This window comes from Vicia villosa, linkage group LG2, assembly GCF_029867415.1.
Source record: "Vicia villosa cultivar HV-30 ecotype Madison, WI linkage group LG2, Vvil1.0, whole genome shotgun sequence".
Taxonomy (NCBI): Eukaryota; Viridiplantae; Streptophyta; class Magnoliopsida; order Fabales; family Fabaceae; genus Vicia; species Vicia villosa.
Genome location: NC_081181.1, coordinates 2,887,604 through 2,907,615, shown reverse-complemented (window position 1 = coordinate 2,907,615; position 20,012 = coordinate 2,887,604). Strand labels below are relative to the sequence as shown.

At 33.1% G+C, this 20,012-nt stretch overlaps 3 protein-coding genes across 4 annotated transcripts; all 3 read right to left on the bottom strand.

The window, feature by feature from the left end:
* Positions 1-2,781: 2,781 nt before the first annotated feature.
* LOC131645761 (uncharacterized) lies at positions 2,782-6,700 on the bottom strand. The gene is made up of 7 exons (XM_058915974.1): positions 5,942-6,700; positions 5,688-5,743; positions 4,638-4,747; positions 4,363-4,522; positions 3,837-3,929; positions 3,420-3,551; positions 2,782-3,000 (listed from the first exon to the last, which is right to left on the bottom strand). Exons 1-7 carry the CDS (start codon positions 6,621-6,623, stop codon positions 2,947-2,949), a joined length of 1,287 nt encoding a protein of 428 aa, XP_058771957.1. The 5' UTR covers positions 6,624-6,700; the 3' UTR covers positions 2,782-2,946.
* Positions 6,701-8,342: 1,642 nt separating this feature from the next.
* LOC131645760 (uncharacterized) lies at positions 8,343-11,545 on the bottom strand. Its single transcript, XM_058915973.1, has 4 exons — positions 10,895-11,545; positions 9,905-10,037; positions 9,262-9,439; positions 8,343-8,987 (listed from the first exon to the last, which is right to left on the bottom strand). The coding sequence occupies exons 1-4, from the start codon at positions 11,502-11,504 to the stop codon at positions 8,484-8,486; spliced, it is 1,425 nt and encodes a 474-aa protein (XP_058771956.1). The 5' UTR covers positions 11,505-11,545; the 3' UTR covers positions 8,343-8,483.
* Positions 11,546-14,122: 2,577 nt separating this feature from the next.
* Positions 14,123-18,117, bottom strand: LOC131648795 (PTI1-like tyrosine-protein kinase 3). Of its 2 annotated transcripts, none has more exons than XM_058918520.1 (8): positions 17,961-18,117; positions 17,201-17,381; positions 16,483-16,736; positions 16,246-16,372; positions 15,896-16,169; positions 14,890-15,022; positions 14,688-14,774; positions 14,123-14,583 (listed from the first exon to the last, which is right to left on the bottom strand). In XM_058918520.1, exons 2-8 carry the CDS (start codon positions 17,292-17,294, stop codon positions 14,464-14,466), a joined length of 1,089 nt encoding a protein of 362 aa, XP_058774503.1. In that variant the 5' UTR covers positions 17,295-17,381; positions 17,961-18,117; the 3' UTR covers positions 14,123-14,463. The 2 variants fall into 2 exon arrangements, with proteins under 2 accessions (XP_058774503.1, XP_058774502.1); XM_058918519.1 differs by lacking the exon at positions 17,961-18,117 and adding an exon at positions 17,740-17,897.
* Positions 18,118-20,012: the final 1,895 nt, after the last annotated feature.

Genomic DNA, 20,012 nt, shown 5'->3' with positions numbered 1-20,012 from the left:
CTCCATTGCATTGAAGCTTAACACGTCTCTGAAGTTATACTCCACTACATTGCACGTTTTTAAAGTTCTACTCAATTGCATTGGTAAGTTACTCATTCTTTTTTTCCTTTTGATTTTGACATGCATGCATTACCTAAATAGTTTATATGTATGATACAATAGGCTTAAATGTAATAGATATGTCATTTTATTTGTCTTGAATTTCCTTGCTTTGAAATTGTGAATATTAGAGCTTAGGATTCGTGCAAGATCTATCAGTGCATCGTGTTTTTTGGTTCCGTGTTTTCGAAATTTTAAAATCTGGACGCTTAGTCCGAAGAACAAAATTAGGAGTGATCAATTATCTATTTTTTTGGATTGGTTTATTTTTATGTTGATTATGCTTCATTGTTTTTATTTTTTGTACTTTGTTATGATATGATTTTTCTAATTTGATTGTAAGAAAATTTCTGAGAACCAAGAGGAGGAAGACACTCCTTAGATGAGTGTTCTACAAGTCATCTTAGTTGCAATAACGGCGACAATGTATTAACAGGGGTGTCAAATATACATACAATAGTTGTCTTTTAGACATTTTATATTATGGTTTGTCGTGAGATTGATTATGATATTTTTGACATTTTGATATTTTGATTTTATCATTTAATGACAAATTTATTGTGGGATTGATTTATAAATGACTTATAATGTAAGATTTATTAAAACAAATGTCAAAGTTTTTATAATTTGTTAAGAAATGTGATTGGACCTAACTCGACCCTACAAAACTGGTTTGTAGGGTGAAGCTTGCTCTCACTTATAAGCACATGTTCAGGTCATATATTGTCCGAGACCCAAGACTAGACAACTAGAGCGGGGAAATAAATGGTGGGTGACCCGATAGCAGAAACCATAGAAGATGGTCCACCGGATCTTAAACAAGACTGTTGATACCATGTTAAGAAATGTGATTGGGTCTAACTCGACCCTACAAAATCGACTTGTAGGGTGAGGATTGTCCCCACTTATAAACACATGTTCAGACCAAATATTATTCGATTGAGACTCTTAACATAACTTATAAACTCTTACAAGTTTAATTCAGATATTGAAATTTGAAATTGTTTTTCTCCATTGTAAAATTGTAAAAGGTTGGAATCCATACCATTTTATGTGCTAAAATAGAATGTCAATGTATAAAGTGATATTATAATGCATTAAATTCGAACTATACGAAAGATGTTTTGAGGTTTCCATCAATGTTTTAAAACCGAACCGGACCGGTCGGTCGGACCGGTCGAACCGGGAACCGGCCAGGTAACCGGTCTAGTTCAATAGTCAGATCGGGTATGCCATCAAACCGGTGGGAACCGGTGAAAACCGGCGGTTTAATTGCTTTTTTTTTTAAAACTTTTTTTTAAAAAAAAATTTTTAACTTTTTTTTTAACATTTCTTTTAAACTTTTTTTTTAATATATTTAGTAGTGTATTACTTAAATAGCATTCTCACATAGTTTTTTTTCGTTAGTGACAAATTAAAAACTTTATTGTCTATTTGTTATCTTTGCTAATAAATTTTCTTAAATAGCATAAACATATTGAATTTTATTTGATTTTCTTTTTAGGAGGATCCTATTTTGAATTAAATTTGGTACACATTAGAGTTATTTTGTTATAAACTATTCAATTAGATTATGTTATAATTAGACTTTGTTTGCAATTAGACTTTGTAATTTTTTATTATTTTGTTATGTGTGATACCTTTGTTTAAAATTTGAATTTAAGTTATGAAATTGTGAATTTATGATATGATACTCTTAAAAAATTTAAAAACTAGTTATATTTTTTTAGAGACTGAATCATTCGGTTCGACCGGTTTTATACCTATATAATGACATGTCTATTCAACCGAGTTATCCGGTTTGGTCGTGCGGTTCGACCAACGACCCAGTGGTTCGACCGATAAACCAGTGACTCAGTACCCTCACCGGTTCGATGACCGGTCCGATTTTTAAAACACTGGTTTCCATAAGATATGTGAATTTTTTTTTTTAATTAGTACCTCAATATAACCTATGTTGACTTCGAAAAATGAAAAAGAATCATAATCAAAACTATATGCCCAATTTTAGGAGACCGGGGTAACACAACATAACATTGTCCATTGATTGGAAGAATCCTAGCTTTTTCATTAGTACATCTGAAGAGGTATCACCAATCAACTCAATCAAAAGCTTTTAGATAAAGAATGTCATAGGACCATATAATGAATCAGGTGAAAGCCATTATGGGGTCCATATTTGATATACTATTGTGTTTCTTCTCTATGATGACACATAACCTTGTTGCATGTGATACAAATGGAACTTGCACATGCTTAATAAAGTAACACATAACATTAAATTTGTTTTTTTTACTCGAGAACAAGGTGAAGAATGGCAAAGAATAATCCAAACTCAAATCATGGTAGGATTCATACTTGACATATTGCCTTTTTTCCATTAAATGACGCCTACCCTTGCTTCATGTGATGAAAGTGGAAGTTGCACGTGTTTAAAGTGACAAGTAACATTAAGATTATTTGTTGCTTGAAATACACTGTGATATTAAGATTGTTGCTTGAAATACACTTGTTTTCTTGCATCTAATCTTTCTAGTTATTGTGTTTGACCTATTATTAAGTGAAAGTTATTAAGACGAGTGTCTGTGTTATGTATGATTCAGAACTATTTTTCTTAAGTAGAGCTTCAGAGCTACAATACAACTTTGAGAAACTATCTATTTAGGTTTTAACAATCTCAAATGTAAAAGACACCTTTTTAATGATGATTATGGTGAATATTATTATTATTATTATACATCACTAAAATAAACCCATCTAAATATATTTCATAAGCATATAAAAAACTAAACAATTAAACATAAATAATCTAAAAGAATGCATTCTACAGTCTGAAGGCAGAAAGCTTCAAGGTGCTATGTTGTCTTCAAGTTGACCGGCGCTGTAATTTTGAGAATGTATCTACACAAATAAAGGAGGGTTAGATTAAAGAGTTAGAAAAAAGTTCAACATCAAAGGAATAACACAAGATAACTCACATTCAAAATTGAACATGAATGTCAAAATTATAACATAGATCAAGCGACTTTTGAAGTAGTCGTAACTCGTGAGTATAAATTATCATATGACTGTGAAAAACTTTCAAACTTTTTTTAACTTCATAGTATCATCACACCCAATGTGGCGATACTATGTTTCAGAATTAAATCTTGTGAAGATTTATCCCACATAAAAATCATAATAGTGTTATCACACCCGGTGAGGAAACTTTCTTTTGTTCAGAAGGTTCATTATGACAATTATATTACAATTAAATTGTAGGAAGCTAGCAAGCAATCATTAGCGCAATATATGCAAAAATAGGGTTAGCGGTTTCGTACCAAACCAAGGGCTTCTCTTGCAATCCCGTGACTGTCCTCACTGCAAACTTTACCAAAGAGATACATAAGGTGTTTTCTTTGTTCTAGTTTCAAGTGTTTCGCTAGGCCCCGGCTAACCATCTCCATTTCAGGCTGCAGTGAAACACCCAAAATAAGTGCTATTAGAAAGCAACAGGTTAATTCATAAATCATAGATTGCACAAAAGTTACTCTATCTACTCATCCAAAACAACAACTAATGCTTATATGTAAAGAGTAATTCCAGTGTTAATAAAGGATAATTATGAAGAGACAACTAAAACCGAGTTCTATCATATACTGAGTGAGGAGTAAAGAAAAAAGTAAATAAATATTCATTCAAGAGAAATGGAAAATTTCAATGGAAATTTTTTGCAAATTAGTGTTTAAGGTACAAACCGAAGATTCCTCGGGAGGAAATACTTGTAGGATAAGGCACATCTTTGAGAGTTCTCCCAAAGCATCAACATGTTTGCCTTGTATTTCTAGAGCCTATAATTGAAAAAAACCAAAAATCATTAGTTTTAATGGAGAATGAACTTCATAAAAAAAAGAAGTATTTTGAGGCATAAAATTCATACATTAAAGTTACACACTTTCAAGTACTCATTCTTAAGAACCCTAATCAATTTAGAGAGCTGACAATTTGCTAGACATAAACTAGCATCCATTGAATTCTTTCATTTGTGTGACCAACATAGAAAATATCCATAATTAATGGCATGAAGTTATAGAATATCTATGAAAGATATAGGGATTTAAGGAATAGTTCCAGTAACAGAAAGACAGCCAACAGTATTCTAACAAAAAATATAACTGCCTTTATTATGCAAGTAGTTACAAACTTACAATAATGTAATCTTGTTGAAACCCAAATGCTAAGAGACAAGATTAAAAGATCATGGAATAAAAGTAAGAAAATTACCCAAGCCTGCAAAAGACAAGCGCGTGTACGTGAAGCCACAGCTGCAGACACAATTGTTGCAGCACGAACATTTTCAACGCCGATGTTTTCCGCAAATCCAGCAAGGAATTGTTGAGAATCCTCACCATAAATACTAACTGAAGTAGCGTAAGTTGGTGCACTGAATATAAACAAAATAATCATTAAAACAGAAGTATACAGCATGAATAACAGCTGATACTCAGCAGTAAACAAAGGTAGAGACACAAACACAGACAGGCCTATGAAGATCACACCTGCTGCAAGCATCTAAAACAAAATTAACAGATGTTCGATACAAGGAGTCCCGAATATTCGCTGGTTCAACCGACACTTGCACACCAGAGTTTCGGCATAGTTGACGTAACTGTTCAAGTGTACAGGAAAAAAAACATTGACGCCGGTAAGAAAACAAATTTTGTTTAGTTATAGAAATGATTACTATATGCACACTTCAATAAAAGAGTTAAAGACCATCAGTATGGTATTTTAATTATTCAAATTCAATGTTCATCATCAAAGTCAAATGTTTAACATGGATTTTATAATTACACAAAACCTTGGTACCGTGTTTCATTATGCCAATTAATATAATACTAAAAAATAACTTGTGTTTTAATAACCATGCAGTTACACTAACTTAGACGGAACTAAATCCCAAAAAACTTAGACAGAACCATATTAACTTGTTTGTTGTTCTAGCTTTTTCACTTTCCTTCATCTATTTGTTCTCTTTACTACAAAATCCACAAATATTCTATCAACATGTCTAAACCACCCAGTGTTGACGATGGCAGATGGCAGTCCATGGCGGAGAGCCAAAATCCCGCCATACCGGCCGCTTTGCGGCACCGTTATAGCATAGTATGGTGGAAAAACCCGCAATATCGGCCAATATTTAGCATTGCAGCAAGCCCAAAAACCACCATGTATATATCCGCCATAGCGACCAAGGCGCCGCTATTTGATAACACTGAAACCACTTAAACCTAATTTCCACCATCTTTTCTACTATAGGTGCTACCCCATCCTTCTTTCCAATGCTGTCATTTATAAGTCTATCTCGTCTAATCTTACCATACATCCAACGCAATATTTTCGCCTATGCTTCATTTAGTTTATTCTCGTGTCGGTTCTTTACAAGTCAACATTACGTCGCATACAACATCGTCGGTTTCACAGTTGTTCAATACAAATTTCCTTTCAATTTGAGTGGTGTTTGTATCACATAAAATTTTCCAATACTTAAAACAACAAATACTACATAAATAAAACTGAAGCAAGTATCAGTGGGAGAAAAAACTAACTTGTATGATATCACTCTCAGAGATGTCTTTTGCGGCCATTCTACTGTCAATAATTGCTGGAAATCAAGTGGGTAAGTTGCAACTTGAATTAAAGGATGGAAAACAGTAGAGAAATTAGAAGAGTGTCTTTACCTACACAATTCAACACAAGAAAGTGCATAAATAAACAAATTCATAATAATAATTTTAAAGTGCATTTCAGTTATTATAATTAAGAGTAAAACCAAAAAGTGTAAAATGAGAGTAAGAAAAACCTCGAACCAATCTGTAAGCATCCCTTTTATATTCCTCTTGCTCATTTAGGTCAAAATCAAAACCACTGTGACTAGAATTATTAACAATTGGCCACCATTTCGGCAATTTCCGTTGAACTGCAACCTTATTACTCTTCAAAGACCGCTTAATCGGCGCCGTAACGCCGCTCCGGGGACCCAATCCAACAACCACCTCTTTCCCGCCAAGACTCCGGTCTCTCCGCACCATAGCCTTATCATAACCAGACGCGTTTCTCCGCCAGGGCGCTAACCTAGAAACCAAATCAACCAACACTCTCAAAACAGAAAACGCTACTAGCGTCAAAGCAGCTGAAGTTCCGACGAAGTGAATAGTTGAAGGCCGGCACGAAACGACGACTCTCCGATTTTCGTCGAGAGTGAACAAGGTCTGTAAGTCGCGGTATGCGTCTTTACCGGAGGAGACAATTTGACGAATGTTGGAGTGGAAGGAAGGGAAGATTGTGAGGTCTATGACGGTTTCGAGCTTAGGTTCTGAGAAGATGGTGGTGGTGGTAGGGGAGGAAGGTTTGAGTTTGTTGTGACGGCGGGAGCGACGGCGGGTGCGGTGGCCGAATGAAGCGGTGACGAGGCGGGAAAAGCATGGGGATGAAATTGGAGAATGAGAAGGAAGAGTGGAAAAGGTGGGAGAAAAAATCGTCATATCAAATTGCTATTATTACATATACATGTGTAACTAAGCTTTTATTATACCGTAGCATAAGAAATAACAACTAGCTCAAGCAAAAGCGATGTAAAAATATATACCTGCTATGATTTTGTCTTATTTGTATTTATTTATCCTTTCCACTAGACTAACACTACATGAATCTAAAAGAAAATATTCTCATCCATCCATTTTTTTTCTCTTTATTATATAGTGTGCATTTTAAGTATAGGTATAATTAAAATGGTATTTATGTATTTATACTTAATTTTATTTCTTCCTAACTTTAATAATTCATCAACATTTGTTAACAATTCTTTGGATTTGATTGTATGAACATAACCATAAAAAAATATTGAGTTTAATGGTTATGTATCGTAAAAAAAGTTTTACACTGTTATCTAATTAGAATATAACGTTCTACCATGTCATATAAATTTTTTAAAATTTTCAGTCTGATTTGTCTTGATTCATGATCGTCATTAGTTGGCAGTGTAAAAATATTTTATACTGTCAGTGCATATTCTTTTTTAAAAAAATATTTATAGTAGATATATTTATTTGAAATCATCTAATTATTAGATTTTTAAAATAATTAAAGTACTATAAATATATAATAGATTTATTTAGTTAAAGTTGTAGGAAATAATTTGAAAATAATTTGAAAGTCGTTATTTTTATTTTTTTTGGTTTTATACCACCGGTTTAGTCCGGTTCGGAGGCGAGTTCTGACCGTGGTTCTCCCTATCAAGTCCAACGCCAATCACCACTAGACCAACTAACGATTGGTTATTGAGGTTCTTGTCAAAAAAAATAAACTTATTCAAGTAAAATTGGCAATAATTTATAATTTTTTTAATATTTGTACTAGTTGGAATTTTGTTGCTATGCAATATAATTTTATATCGCTTTAGTTTGCTTAAGTGGATGAGGAATCAGTTAGAAGTGTGGATGAACTCAAAGAATTTATTCATATCACTCACATTTTTTATTTGATATTAGGAGTGATAGCTGCAAATGAACTCAAAGAATTTGTTTATATCTCTCACATTTTTTATCTAATATTAGGAGTGATAGCTGCAAATATTTTAACATGCAAGTTATTGATTGTCAATTGTCCATGGTACAAGTCTTTGATTGTCGATGATGAGAGGCATTTTAAAATTTGTAATGAGATGGCTATTCCAAGAAGGTATTGGAGAAATACTATACGATTGAGGGTAATCAGATTGATGATCATAGATAAATGAAGTGTTGATCGATGGGGTCGATATGATGGATATACTGGTGAATGAAAGTAATTGACATTGGTCATGGTCAAAATGGCAGTTGATGGTGGTCTAGTAGTCGGATGGTAGTTTAAAAAGTTGTAAGGGGGTTGATAATTCAAATTTTGTTTATGATTTAATTTTCATTTTTAGATAAAATTATCCTTTTATAATCTAGTTTTTTTTTTGGGTCCAAAGTATCCCACAACCAGAATGAGGCTAATACTTCTTACCTACAAAATTCATTTAAAGGGCTAAATCTAATATATTCTAATCCACACCATTTTTACTCCAGTTTTCTCAAATTTTACATCTCAACCTTCCCCATTCTTTTTTTTTTCCCTTCAAATTTTAATACTATCCTCTATATTACATTGGTCTAAAACACAATTTAGGGACCAAATGTTAAATGTGTCGCACCATGTTGGTATTGTCAAGTGTACTTTAATGGTAAAGCAATAATGACTTGGTTAAAACATTAAGACATATATTAAGAAATTCTTAGAACCATACATTAGATTTTATGCATAGTCTGGAAAATCATAACCATCCCAATTCTAAAACATAAGAGGCCTTACAAACTGGAAATTCAATTTTCAGATTGCCCAAAATATCTGCCCGAAATTGTAGCCAATATATTCAACATTACAACCTCATCATCCAGTTCAGCTTTTCCAGCACGAATGTCGGCACACTTTCGCAACAGACTCCTGAGTGCAGCGCAAGTGTCTGCATCTAGTGGAGTATCTACAGCTGCACAGAGAGCAAAAAGCCACAAGCAATCAATTCTTGTGATGGTGTTTTCAGGTTCCAGCAGGCGAATTCGTTTCAGCAACATTGATACTCGGGCTACAGAGTCCATTCCTAGGATTGTAGAAAGCAGGGGAGGAGTGGGAATATTGCTGCAAGTTTGATCTTTGGAAGTTTTCAATCCAGGATTCTCTAAAGACGTAATGTTATCCTCATGCTTGCCAGCCAAGTTAGTAGGTTGATCAGCCTTAGCAATGCTCTTATTATTACAAAGTAGGATATCTCCAAAATTACTGCCAGACAGCATGGTGCTTGAACGTTCTTCAACAAGGCATGACAGATTCTGGAATAACAAATTGAGAAACAAAGTCAGTCCTTAGTACTATACTAAGGAAAAATCAGTATACCCGCCCCATTCCCAAACCGAGTTACCAAGAACTTCAATTATCCAACAGTAATAAATAAATAAAATAGATGATTATATTATGAGTCCTTTACAATTATATGGTTAAGTTTGATCGGGAGATTATGCAATAGAGCATTGATCCTTTCCAAATGAGAAATTGAAGGAAAACAAAAAGGAAAGACAAAGATAAGTTCTAGAACAACATACATACCACTCTTAGTGCTGAAAATTCTGCAAGAAATGCATCCTCCCACTGTTTCAATGGCAACAGATGCTCAGGACACTTGGCAATATCAGGAATCTGGGGCATATAAGGACTTTGCTCCTTTGTAAGTTTACTTCTATCCAGCTTGGATATCTTCACATTAGGAAATTGTTGTGCCTCCCACCTAAGCAAGAAAAGAGTTTGAGGTACATTTTATTGCTCTTACTAGGTAGGCAACAGTAAAGTTTCTTCTACTCTCTATCATTTAACAAATCAGAAACCTAGATCTATACCAAAGTAGCTTAATTTATTCCCCTAGTAAAAGTATGTTCTTGGAAACCACTGTAAGAAATACCAGTCTCAAATTCCACCACAACAAGATAATTTCCCAATACTTCTTAACCCACCTAAACAAGACAATTTCATGAAAGTGTGTCCACTACAATTGTCATACTTGGTTGCATTTTGAATTTCTAGACTGACTAGAAATTTTACAATACTGAAAGCTCACTATAAGTTTGAAGCTAGGCAGTTAGAGTCAGTTTTAATGCATATTCTCAGAACCCTTAATAACTAAGGAGCTGGAGTGATCCACGACAATATTGAGAATCACTAATATAGAGGGCAGAGATGAAAGTTACAGCAATACCTGACACGCCTAAGATATTCCCATCCGTCTTCCGGTGGACCAGAATCAAAATTAGGTTCCCCGTCTACTTGAAAAGCCGGCCTCTGGATGCTAGCATAATCATCCTCACTATCATCATCTTCAATGCACTCTTCTGAAATTGCACCTCAAAGCAATAACAAAACTTTCAGCATTTGTAGATGGGTTAAAGAAGGAATAACAGTATAATTTAGCACATACAAAATCAACAATAAAGGCAAAAAGTATACTCATTCAAACACAATGTAGACAGCAAAAATTGAACTTTTCATTGAATATCAAACAATATACAACACAGCATCCTCATTACTGTAAGACCTAAGTAGTATTTCAACTTTACAATCAAGCCAAAAAAACATGACTTTTCATATACAGTGACTTTATACAAGTAACGAAACAACTGAAAAATCAGTGCCTAAGTACAAAAACTAGAACATAGTCAACAAATGTCGCAGTTAGATCTTTTCAGGTTCCTTTTGCTCATCCTTCAAAGTTCAATGGACATAGACATTCATATATCTGCATCTTCCATTCGCAGCACCCTCACCTGTCCATCACAGAAATTGAAAACATCAACATGACACAATCTGAGCTCACAACCATGACTCACTTAGACACACACAAAGTTACAAAAATCAGAACAATAAAGTTTCACACAGCTTCAGCAGAAAATATATTTAAGATCAAGTTTGTGAACAAACTACAATAGCACACACATTATCAATTTCAAACACACAATCTCTAATAAGAAGCAAAGAATGATCAAGAAAAGCATTCACTGTTAATTTCAGAAACACAATTCAATTTCACCAAAATTTACAGCACATATAAAAATTCCAAATTTACAGCCCAATTAAGAAAACTCATGTCAGCATAACAGCACATTGTTCAACGCAGAGAAAAACAATGCATGATTATGCAAGAAATTATAAAAAAAAAAAAAAAATTATCATGCAAGAATAGAGTACTGACCAATGAGAATGGGTTTCTTGTTGGGAACGAACGGAGGAGGGTTGTTGGGAGCGGCAACCAAAGCATCATACTCGCCGGAGAAGGTGGATTGAAGAGCATCGTAAATCTTCTTCCAGAATTTGCGCTGCTGGGAGACATTCACAAACCTCACAGCCTCCATTTCCTCTCGAGAGTACTTCCTCTCATTCTCGCTGCTGCTACTGCTGCTGCTGATGTTTCTTGCAACAAGGTGGATTGAACTCTCACTCTCAGTCTCAGTGACAGTTACAGCTTTCTTGTGAATCTTCTTGGAAGCTCTTCTTCTCGATTGTTTTCCGATCTTCGGAATGCTATCAAGCAACGCGGTTTCGTCGATCACCTCAATTCCAAGACCTAGGCGATTAGGTTTGGGATTAGGTTTGTGAACAGGTTTGGGAATCGGAGTGGAAACCAAAGCAGATTCGAGTTCTTCCAAGAGGCGTTTCTTCTTCTGTTCGAGTTCATTGGTGGTTTGTGGCGGAGGAACTGCGGTGGTTTCGTTTCCGGCGGCGGCGGCGGAGTTAAGAACGAGTTGTTCTTGCGAATTGAGGTCGGAAACGGTAACGGAATCGGAAACGGAAAGTTCAGCCATCTTTTTCTTACTGATAATCTGAAATGAATTCTAGTTCTGAAATGAGTGTTGATTCACCTTTTATAGTTCTGGATTCGGGTTAATGGGTCGGGTCGGGTTGTAATTCAACAACGAAGTTTATTGGCCCGTGAAAGTTCATACAAGTACACGTGGCATTCTTCTTCTATTTGAATCATTTTTCGAACAAGTATATTCCATGATTCATCTCCGACTCATTTCAAGATATTATGATGCTGAACAGTGGAATTAGAGTTCCTTGACCTAACTTTTAAAAATCTCTCATCTTTTTAAAAGTAAAAGTTTAATCAAATAAAACTTTTAAAAAAACTCATGTATTAAAAAATTAATTTTGTATAAAGATTTAGTGATGGTTTATATATATATATATATATATATATATATATATATATATATATATATATATATATATATATATATCGTTTTCCCCTTTGTATTATATTTGCATGTCTTTTTTGCCTTTTGTTTTTATTCATAAAACTTCAAGTGAAACATTACCTCACTCAGTAAAGGAAAGCAATGATTGATAAAATGTGTGCTCTCTAAAGCAATGCTATGTGAGAATTGCTTCCTCTACCTCTTGTGAAGTCTTTGCTAGGTTGCGTTAACTTTATACTGTGAATGTTGGTTCATATGGTAAGATTAATCGATTTAAAGCTCGTTTGGTAGTCAGAGGATACACTCTGATTTTTGAATTTAATTATAGTGATGTTATCTCAACTATAGCCAAAATGGTATCAGCTAGAGTTAGACTTCTTCTGCCAGCCTATTCATCAACTTGACATTAATATGCATTTTTACATGGTGATATTGAAGTTGAAGTAACCACTTGGTTTTGTTTCTCATAGGGAGTCCTCGAATATAATTTGTTGAATATACAAGTAGCTTTATGGTCTTATGGAATCTATGAGAGCTTAGTTTGGGAGATTCAACATCGTGGTAGAACAATTTAGCATGATTCGTAGTGAAGTCGGTCGTTACATCGGCTACCAAACCTTTTCCACTTCTCTAAGCAGTAACCTCGATACGAAAAGTTCAATCTAATTTATTGAAAGACTTCGCGCTGCCACACCACAAACAGCCTTAAGGGCAACTATTCTAGGTCGGCCAGATGCTTAATAAGAGAAAGACCATGTCATCAATCCAAGACCATTCCACCAGAATGAGAGATGCGAAGTCCAACCATGTTGTAGAGTCTCACACCTGATCGAGACCATAGTTCTTTGATCACCATCGAATATCGTCTAAAGGTCTCGCATTCCAAGTCAAGGAGCATGGGACACCTTAACCAACTTTCATGTATAAGGTATTTCACATGAAAAAAATGTATGATTCAAATTCATTCTCTCTCATATTACTCCTTACTTTCTCACTGACTTGGACATTATAGTGTCAGGTTGGTCTCTTGCCATCGCACTAAAAACTTGCTAGATAAATTTAAGATCTAGCAAAATAGATGTTAGGTTGATTTAGTCCAAGGTAGTGTTTCTTTCAATGTTGTATACTTTATTATCAAGAATATAAAATTTATAAAAAGAGATTCTTATATTTGTTTTAAAGTTAAGAAAACTATTTTTTAGGTATAAAATATTCTTAGGAATAAAATAACTTTCACATTCACATGTTTTTATTCTTAAGGTAATGGGTGAGCATAAATAATCCTATGAAATTTTTAATTCATAAAACGAATACTTCCTAAAAAAACATTCTTGTATGTTTACTTAGTGACTTCAACCCATGTTTATGTGTGACAATTATGGTGTAAGGCTAGTTTTTTTTAAAATCATTTGCTTTTATTCAGTAAACAGAAGAGTATTTTTCTTCAAACTACTCAATTTTCTCCAAGATATATAACAAAAACTTCCTTTTCTTATGTATTGTGCACATATTAAATATACCGGTCGATTTTAATTTGTTGAAAAAATATGCTCTAAGGGACAAACTTCTCTCACACCAAAAGCACTTTCAATGTTCATATTGGAAATATCACTTGTTCGAATGTATGTTTTTTAAGGGTTATGTGAAATACATTTTTTTAAGGGTTATGTGAAATTTTTTAAAAATGTCACCATTTCCATCGCGGCTAGTTTATGTGACAATTTAGCTTCCTTAAATTGAAGAACTTTAGTCAATAAATAATTTCTTCAACATTAGACTATTCAAACCAATATATGTACATCAATGTGTGATATGGGTGATGTTGTTTAAATATATATTTTGATGGAGATACCAAATAGACTAATTTAATTTGAAGAGCCAAACTATCATTCCACATATTTCATAAAAATAAGATGACTGATCATCGTTGATCACATAGAGCATTAGACAGTAGATATTATGTATGATTTATAAAAGCTCTATAATGACTATTGTAAGATGATCACATAGAGCATTAGACAGTAGATATTATGTATGATTTATAAAAGCTCTATAATGACTATTGTAAGATGATCACATAGAGCATTAGACAGTAGATATTATGTATGATTTATAAAAGCTCTATAATGACTATTGTAAGATAATTGACATGACAGTAACAATTACAACATGGAACTATAACCAAGTACCAAATACTAGAAAAGAAAAGACAAACAAAAAGATACAGCAAACATAGGTCTTTCAATCCAAGTATCAATTCAGTCAAGAAACAAATAAAGAATATGGGGGGATTAGCGTTGAGTGACAAACATCTACCAAACAAGTAAGCACCACGCAACCCAAACCCAAATCCAATGTTGCAGTATGGCTCTATAATCTTCTGCACGAAAGTGCAAAACCAGAAATACATGGAATTTAACAATGACAAAACCAGCCATCCAATCCTACACATTCAATCTCAAACAAAAATAAAATATATATTATATATATTATTATTTGCAGTATTTGCAGAAGATGCAGAAACCAAAGAATAGTTTTGTTTTTAAACTTTAAATCATCTGCTTCAAGTTTCGGGTGCAGGCGCGGGAGCCTTTAGAAGTGGTTGGAGTGCTTTAACGACAATGCTCATGTTAGGCCTAAACTCAGCTTCATACTGCACACAAAGTGCTGCTACCGCTGCAAGCTGCATAGTCGTCAACAATACTCATTGTTACAGCCAAAGCTCAGAATAGAAGATATAATGTATTATGTGTTAGTTAAAGTGAGGGAGAGAGAAAAAAGAGTTACCTTAGCAACTCCTTTAGGGGGATATTCTCCTTTCAGTTTCGGGTCAACGCATTGTTTCACTTTATCTTCACTTAACCTTGGGGTAGCCTACAAAAATATATATGTCATTGAAATATCTACACCAGGCATCCATTGGTAAATAATTGAAACATTGAATCAGGGCAGGCAATAATGAGGCACAAGTTTTAGAAGGTAAACTAACCCAAGTGACAAGACTTTGCTGTCCTCGAGGCATGGTATGATCAACGGGTTTTCTACCTGTAAGCAACTCAAGAAGAACAACGCCAAAACTGTAGACATCACTTTTTTGAGTCAACTGTCCAGTCATGGCATATCTGCAAAGTTTGACAACATACATAAGCTAAGAACCAATAAACAAAATTAAATTTAACAAAGGCAAGTTGAAATGAGAAGCAAAAACTAATGAAAAACTCAGCAAGAAAAAGATACCAATTCGGTTTTCATTAGGTTCTAATGAAATTGTATGCCTCCATAACTGGATCATAGAGCATATTACCAAAATGACATGAAACATTTTAATAGCAAATATTAGTAGTTGGTTTTCATTTTGCTCAAAGGAGTTGAAACCATAACCTCCTTATCACTCTCACCCCTACGTTCCAAATCCTCATTTGCTCTCCGTAACAAAAACATACCACCAGTCAACAGTCACTTTTTTGCTAAACCACTAAATTAGGATTTTTGACCCAAAGTAGGTACCCCCACGGCTTAAGACCTTTAAGTCTACTATGGGACTAACCCTCAAGTCGGCAACAAGACATTTGGTTTTTTTAACCAGGGTTGGACCACCTTCTAAATGGGCGACTCTAGGGATGGAACCCGGGTTCTTTTCCGGTGGGAGAGTCGCGTGAGCCAACTCTCCCGACAATGGGTTGGTATCAACATTCACTGCTTTATCATCAGTTATAGAAGAAAATTACACATTTGAATTGAATTAACATTAACATGTATTGAATACAAGAGAATTTGTGAAGGGAAACATGGCTTATTAGATGACAATGATTCTATGATAAATTGACTCAAGGTCAAATGCAACTGTATGCAAAGAGATAATGCGCATAGATAGGCAACACTAAACAGTCTAAAGCATTATACCATTCATTGTTATACAGATGACAACAACATACTTGTGAACTCCATGGAAAACATATACACGTAGACATATAAATCCAAAGCTGGAAACTTACTCTGGAGCATGATAACCAAAGGTTCCCAATACACGCGTAGAATGAAGGCGTGCAGCCATGTCAGGGGCCTGATTAGAGAGATTAAAATCAGCTATCTTAGCTCTGTAGTCTTCAAAGATAAGCACATTGCTTGACCTAATATCCCTATGTATAATTGATGGTTGAACTTTCTCATGTAAATATTCTAATCCCCTTGCTGCATCAACCGCAATTCTAACTCGCTGCATCCAGTTAAGTGTTGGCCCAGGTTGTGCCCCTTGAACTCCCTTTCTACCTGTAATGAAGGCCAAAATCATCCATCAAAATTCTTATATAATATATAATTAAAAAAAAGATATGAAGTTACATACCGTGCAAAATGTCATGAAGAGAGCCCATAGTAGCAAATTCATATGCAAGTACACGAAGATTCCCTTCAACACAGTATCCATGCAATTCAACAAAATTTTCATTCTTCAATCTTGAGACCATGGAAACCTGAAATAGAAAATACTGAATAAGAAAGGAAATAAACATAATGCAGGAACCACCAATATTCTTAGGTATAAATCAAAACTGTTTGTTTAGTTGACAGAAAAAAAAAATGCCTGGGTTAAAAACTCGTTATTTGATTCAGGTTCAGTAGAAACATCAAGCTTTTTCACAGCCACGGCGCTTCCGTCATTTAATGTTGCATAATACACCCTCCCATACGACCCTTCACCAATCAAAGCCTTTGAACCAAAGTTGTCCGTTTTTTCCTTCAGCTCATCTAAGGATAATGCTGGAACTTCGATAGGTGGTGGTGCCTTTTGTACTTCAGGTTTGAGAGGAGCTGACACTCTCGAACCTTTTGTGTTGCCTATAAAGTACGTAAAATGTGAGGAATATTTATCAGGAAAGGGCCTGATATGCAGAACTATGAGAACAGTAAAATTTCAAACTCAAGATAATTGAAGTACATATAAGAAAAGACAGTTAATATTCATTAGTGTTGTCCGTGGCAGAGAGCCGGCGTGGCGCCATTATAGCGGATTATGACGGAAAAACCTGCAATATCGGTCCGTATTTACAATTGCGGCGGCGAGTCCAAAAACCCCCCACGTATATCCAACATAACGCCGCAATTGCGGATATTTGATAACACTAATAAACATGCGATAAAATGAAATCTAAATGTTCAATCCACCAGCATGAAGAATAAACAGAAACGTATTGGTGTATAGTATACAAATCAAATGCCTCATAACTAAGAGTTGTCTTGATATGCTTTATAGTTTATTTTTTGCTTATTTCTCAAACAAGAGATTAAATAAAGGTACTGACCATCTCCATAACCCCTTGGGCTTTTCAGGTGTTCATTTTCATTTGATGGATAAGACTCTTCCACCTGACAAGTGCAGCATAGCCAACGACGCATCCTTGTTCTCTTCCTCAAATATAAATCGTCTTTGTTAGAGTTTCCAACGCGAACAAAGTAATCAGGGGGAGGATGAGGAGCATGCGCCTACATAACAACAACGTCACAATACACATAAACATCGAAAGTCCGACGTCATTCAAAAATCACACAAATATAGAAACTCCTCAAACATGTAAATAATTAACCACATATCTCTAATAATAAATGTCCAATTCCCAAATAACAAAATAACAATTAACACATGCATCATTGCCCCGATCAAAATATAGAAAGTCGTCAAACATGTAAATGATTAATCATTGAATAAATCATACAATATTTTGTAATTGTGAATGCAATCAATCCAAATTAGAGATAATTTCGCCTAAATGATCAATTCAACATAAGCGATGAATGTAACAAACAAGGTCACAATTCCATGAAAGCAATAATTGATTGGTACCGAATGGCGATGGTGAAAGTGGGAGCGGTGGTCCATAAAGGGGGAAAGAGAACGAATCCAAAAAGAGAGGGGGAAAAAGGATTCGGAACACCGGAAGAAGCCCAAAAAAAAATGAAGATGCAACAAATGGGGGAAAAGGAAAGGGAAAAGAAAGAAAGAAATAATAGAAATTGGAAACACCAAAATTAGAAGCGAGAAATTAGAGGTGAAATAGAAATTACCTTGAGCACACACACACGCTAGGGTTTCGTTTGCGATTGAGTTTATTATGTTTTTGAGAAGAGAGAGAGAGAGAATGAGAGAGAATGAATGAATGATGATAAAGGAAAGGAAAGAAGAAGCCAGGTGGGTTGTGCGTTGTTGTGCTTTTTTGATTTGGCTTTATTTCATTTCATACGGACAAGACAACAAGCTACGCGGCTAAGCTTAATTATATTATTATTACTATTTTTCGGATCATCAAAATAAACATTTCAAACTTACACGCAAATCTGTCACCTCTTTATTCTAATAATATTACATCCTCTCTTAATTATAAATCATTCATATAATTTAGGACACATGACTAATATTATGCTTATACTTCGATTAGATTTTTTTAATGGATAAAAATTTTAATAAGTAATTTTTCAAAGGAGAAAATTTATATATAATTTTTTAGATATGATTTATTACTATTTTTAAATAAAAATATGGTAAATAAAAATATGATAAAGTATATTTAAATATTTAAGGTGTGAAAATAGGAGAAATTACATATGTGTGAGAAAATTATACTACTGTTATATTTTTACTGAAATATAGAATAAATCACACCTATATATATATATATATATATATATATATATATATATATATATATATATATATATATATATTCATTTATTTATTTATTTATTTGAGTTTTTCTGATCTAATAGTTTAGTGTGTAAAATTTCACATGAAATGTCTTTCTTTCAAACTCACACTCTTAAATCTATAATTAGAATTGATCTAGTTTAAAGAAATTGATTTTTTATTATTTCATTATTATGAATAAAATCTAATCATTAACTTACTAAACCTAAAAAATATATAATAGAATAAATATTTACTATTTAGATTATAAAAAATGAAATAAAGTAAGATTGAATAAATTGATATTTATTTAATTTATTTATTTATCTTTTTCTGATAAAAAATCTTTTTTATTCGGACAGATGAATAATTTATTTTATTTTGTAAATATTTAATGCATTTCATTCAATTTCAATTTATTTTATTTTATATTTTTTCATTATTTAGAGATGTTTAAACATAATTTTAAATTATTTAAATTTATTTCTTTGCATTATTTTTAAAAAATGAAGAATATAAATTAATTTGTATTTACCATAGAAATAATTTATATAAAAATACTATTAAAAAAGTGTTTGTACTATAAATTAAAAATAAATGGTTTATTCAAACAAAATTTACATCAATGTTCAATGTTTTCTTTCAAGAGTATCAATACTCAATGGATTTTTTTATGATCAAAATATATGCCATAATTGTCTTTAAATATAAAATTAAAAATCATTAAAATTATTATTATATAAAATTAATTTAATATATATATATATATATATGATATTAATTTATTTTAATTATCGTTAATATTATTACTCTATACATTTATTATTGATTTTTTTAAAATTATTGATTTAAAAATATTCAATAACTTATTTATATTAATGCATAATAAAATAACATAATAAAATAAATATTAAAAATTAAAAAAAAGTTAATTAATAAATTAAATTTATTTAACTCAAGTAATATATACTAATATTAAAAAGAAAAATAAATATGTTTGTTATGATGCATTGTAGCTGCAAAATTTAATCTAAATTTGGTCAATATTATGTTTATTGTTAAACTTGATTGCAACCTTTTGTTATGTTTAAAAATGAAAAAGAAAATGTTTGTTAGGATGGTTTTATTTTTGTTAATAAATAGTGAGGATTGGTTAGATTTGTTTAGTTGGCTTACTAGGAAAGAAAGGAAAAGAAGGGGCGGGGGCGGTGTGTGATGATGGAGAAGGTATCAATGCGTTGTCCGTTTCTACTAGTACTCCCTCCGTCCTATAATGAGTGACTCAGCCCACTATTTCACACAGATTAAAAAAAGTAGTTAAAAGTAAGAGAGAAAATAATATGTTTACTATAATACCCTTATTATGTATTGGAAATGATGATAAATTTAATAATTAGAGGGTAGAATTGGAAAAAATTTATTAGAAATTGAAATGG

Bases quoted from the DNA above. Each gene is read 5' to 3' on its own strand.
- LOC131648795 (XM_058918519.1), bottom strand. From the start codon at position 17,775: ATGGACCACCGCTCCCACTTTCACCATCGCCATTCG. The intron at 16,373-16,482 runs GCATTTTTTTTT...TTTCTATTTCAG, and splicing joins ATAACGAGTTTTTAACCCAG to GTTTCCATGGTCTCAAGATT. The intron at 14,584-14,687 runs GTAACTCTTTTT...ACGACTATGCAG, and splicing joins CCCCTAAAGGAGTTGCTAAG to CTTGCAGCGGTAGCAGCACT.
- LOC131645761 (XM_058915974.1), bottom strand. From the start codon at position 6,623: ATGACGATTTTTTCTCCCACCTTTTCCACTCTTCCTTCTCATTCTCCA. The intron at 5,744-5,941 runs GTTTTTCTTACT...CTTGATTTCCAG, and splicing joins TGCTTACAGATTGGTTCGAG to CAATTATTGACAGTAGAATG. The intron at 4,523-4,637 runs GTGTGATCTTCA...GTTTATATTCAG, and splicing joins GTTTTAGATGCTTGCAGCAG to TGCACCAACTTACGCTACTT.
- LOC131645760 (XM_058915973.1), bottom strand. From the start codon at position 11,504: ATGGCTGAACTTTCCGTTTCCGATTCCGTTACCGTTTCCGACCTCAAT. The intron at 10,038-10,894 runs GTCAGTACTCTA...GTGCAATTTCAG, and splicing joins CAAGAAACCCATTCTCATTG to AAGAGTGCATTGAAGATGAT. The intron at 8,988-9,261 runs GTATGTATGTTG...TTGTTATTCCAG, and splicing joins AATTTTCAGCACTAAGAGTG to AATCTGTCATGCCTTGTTGA.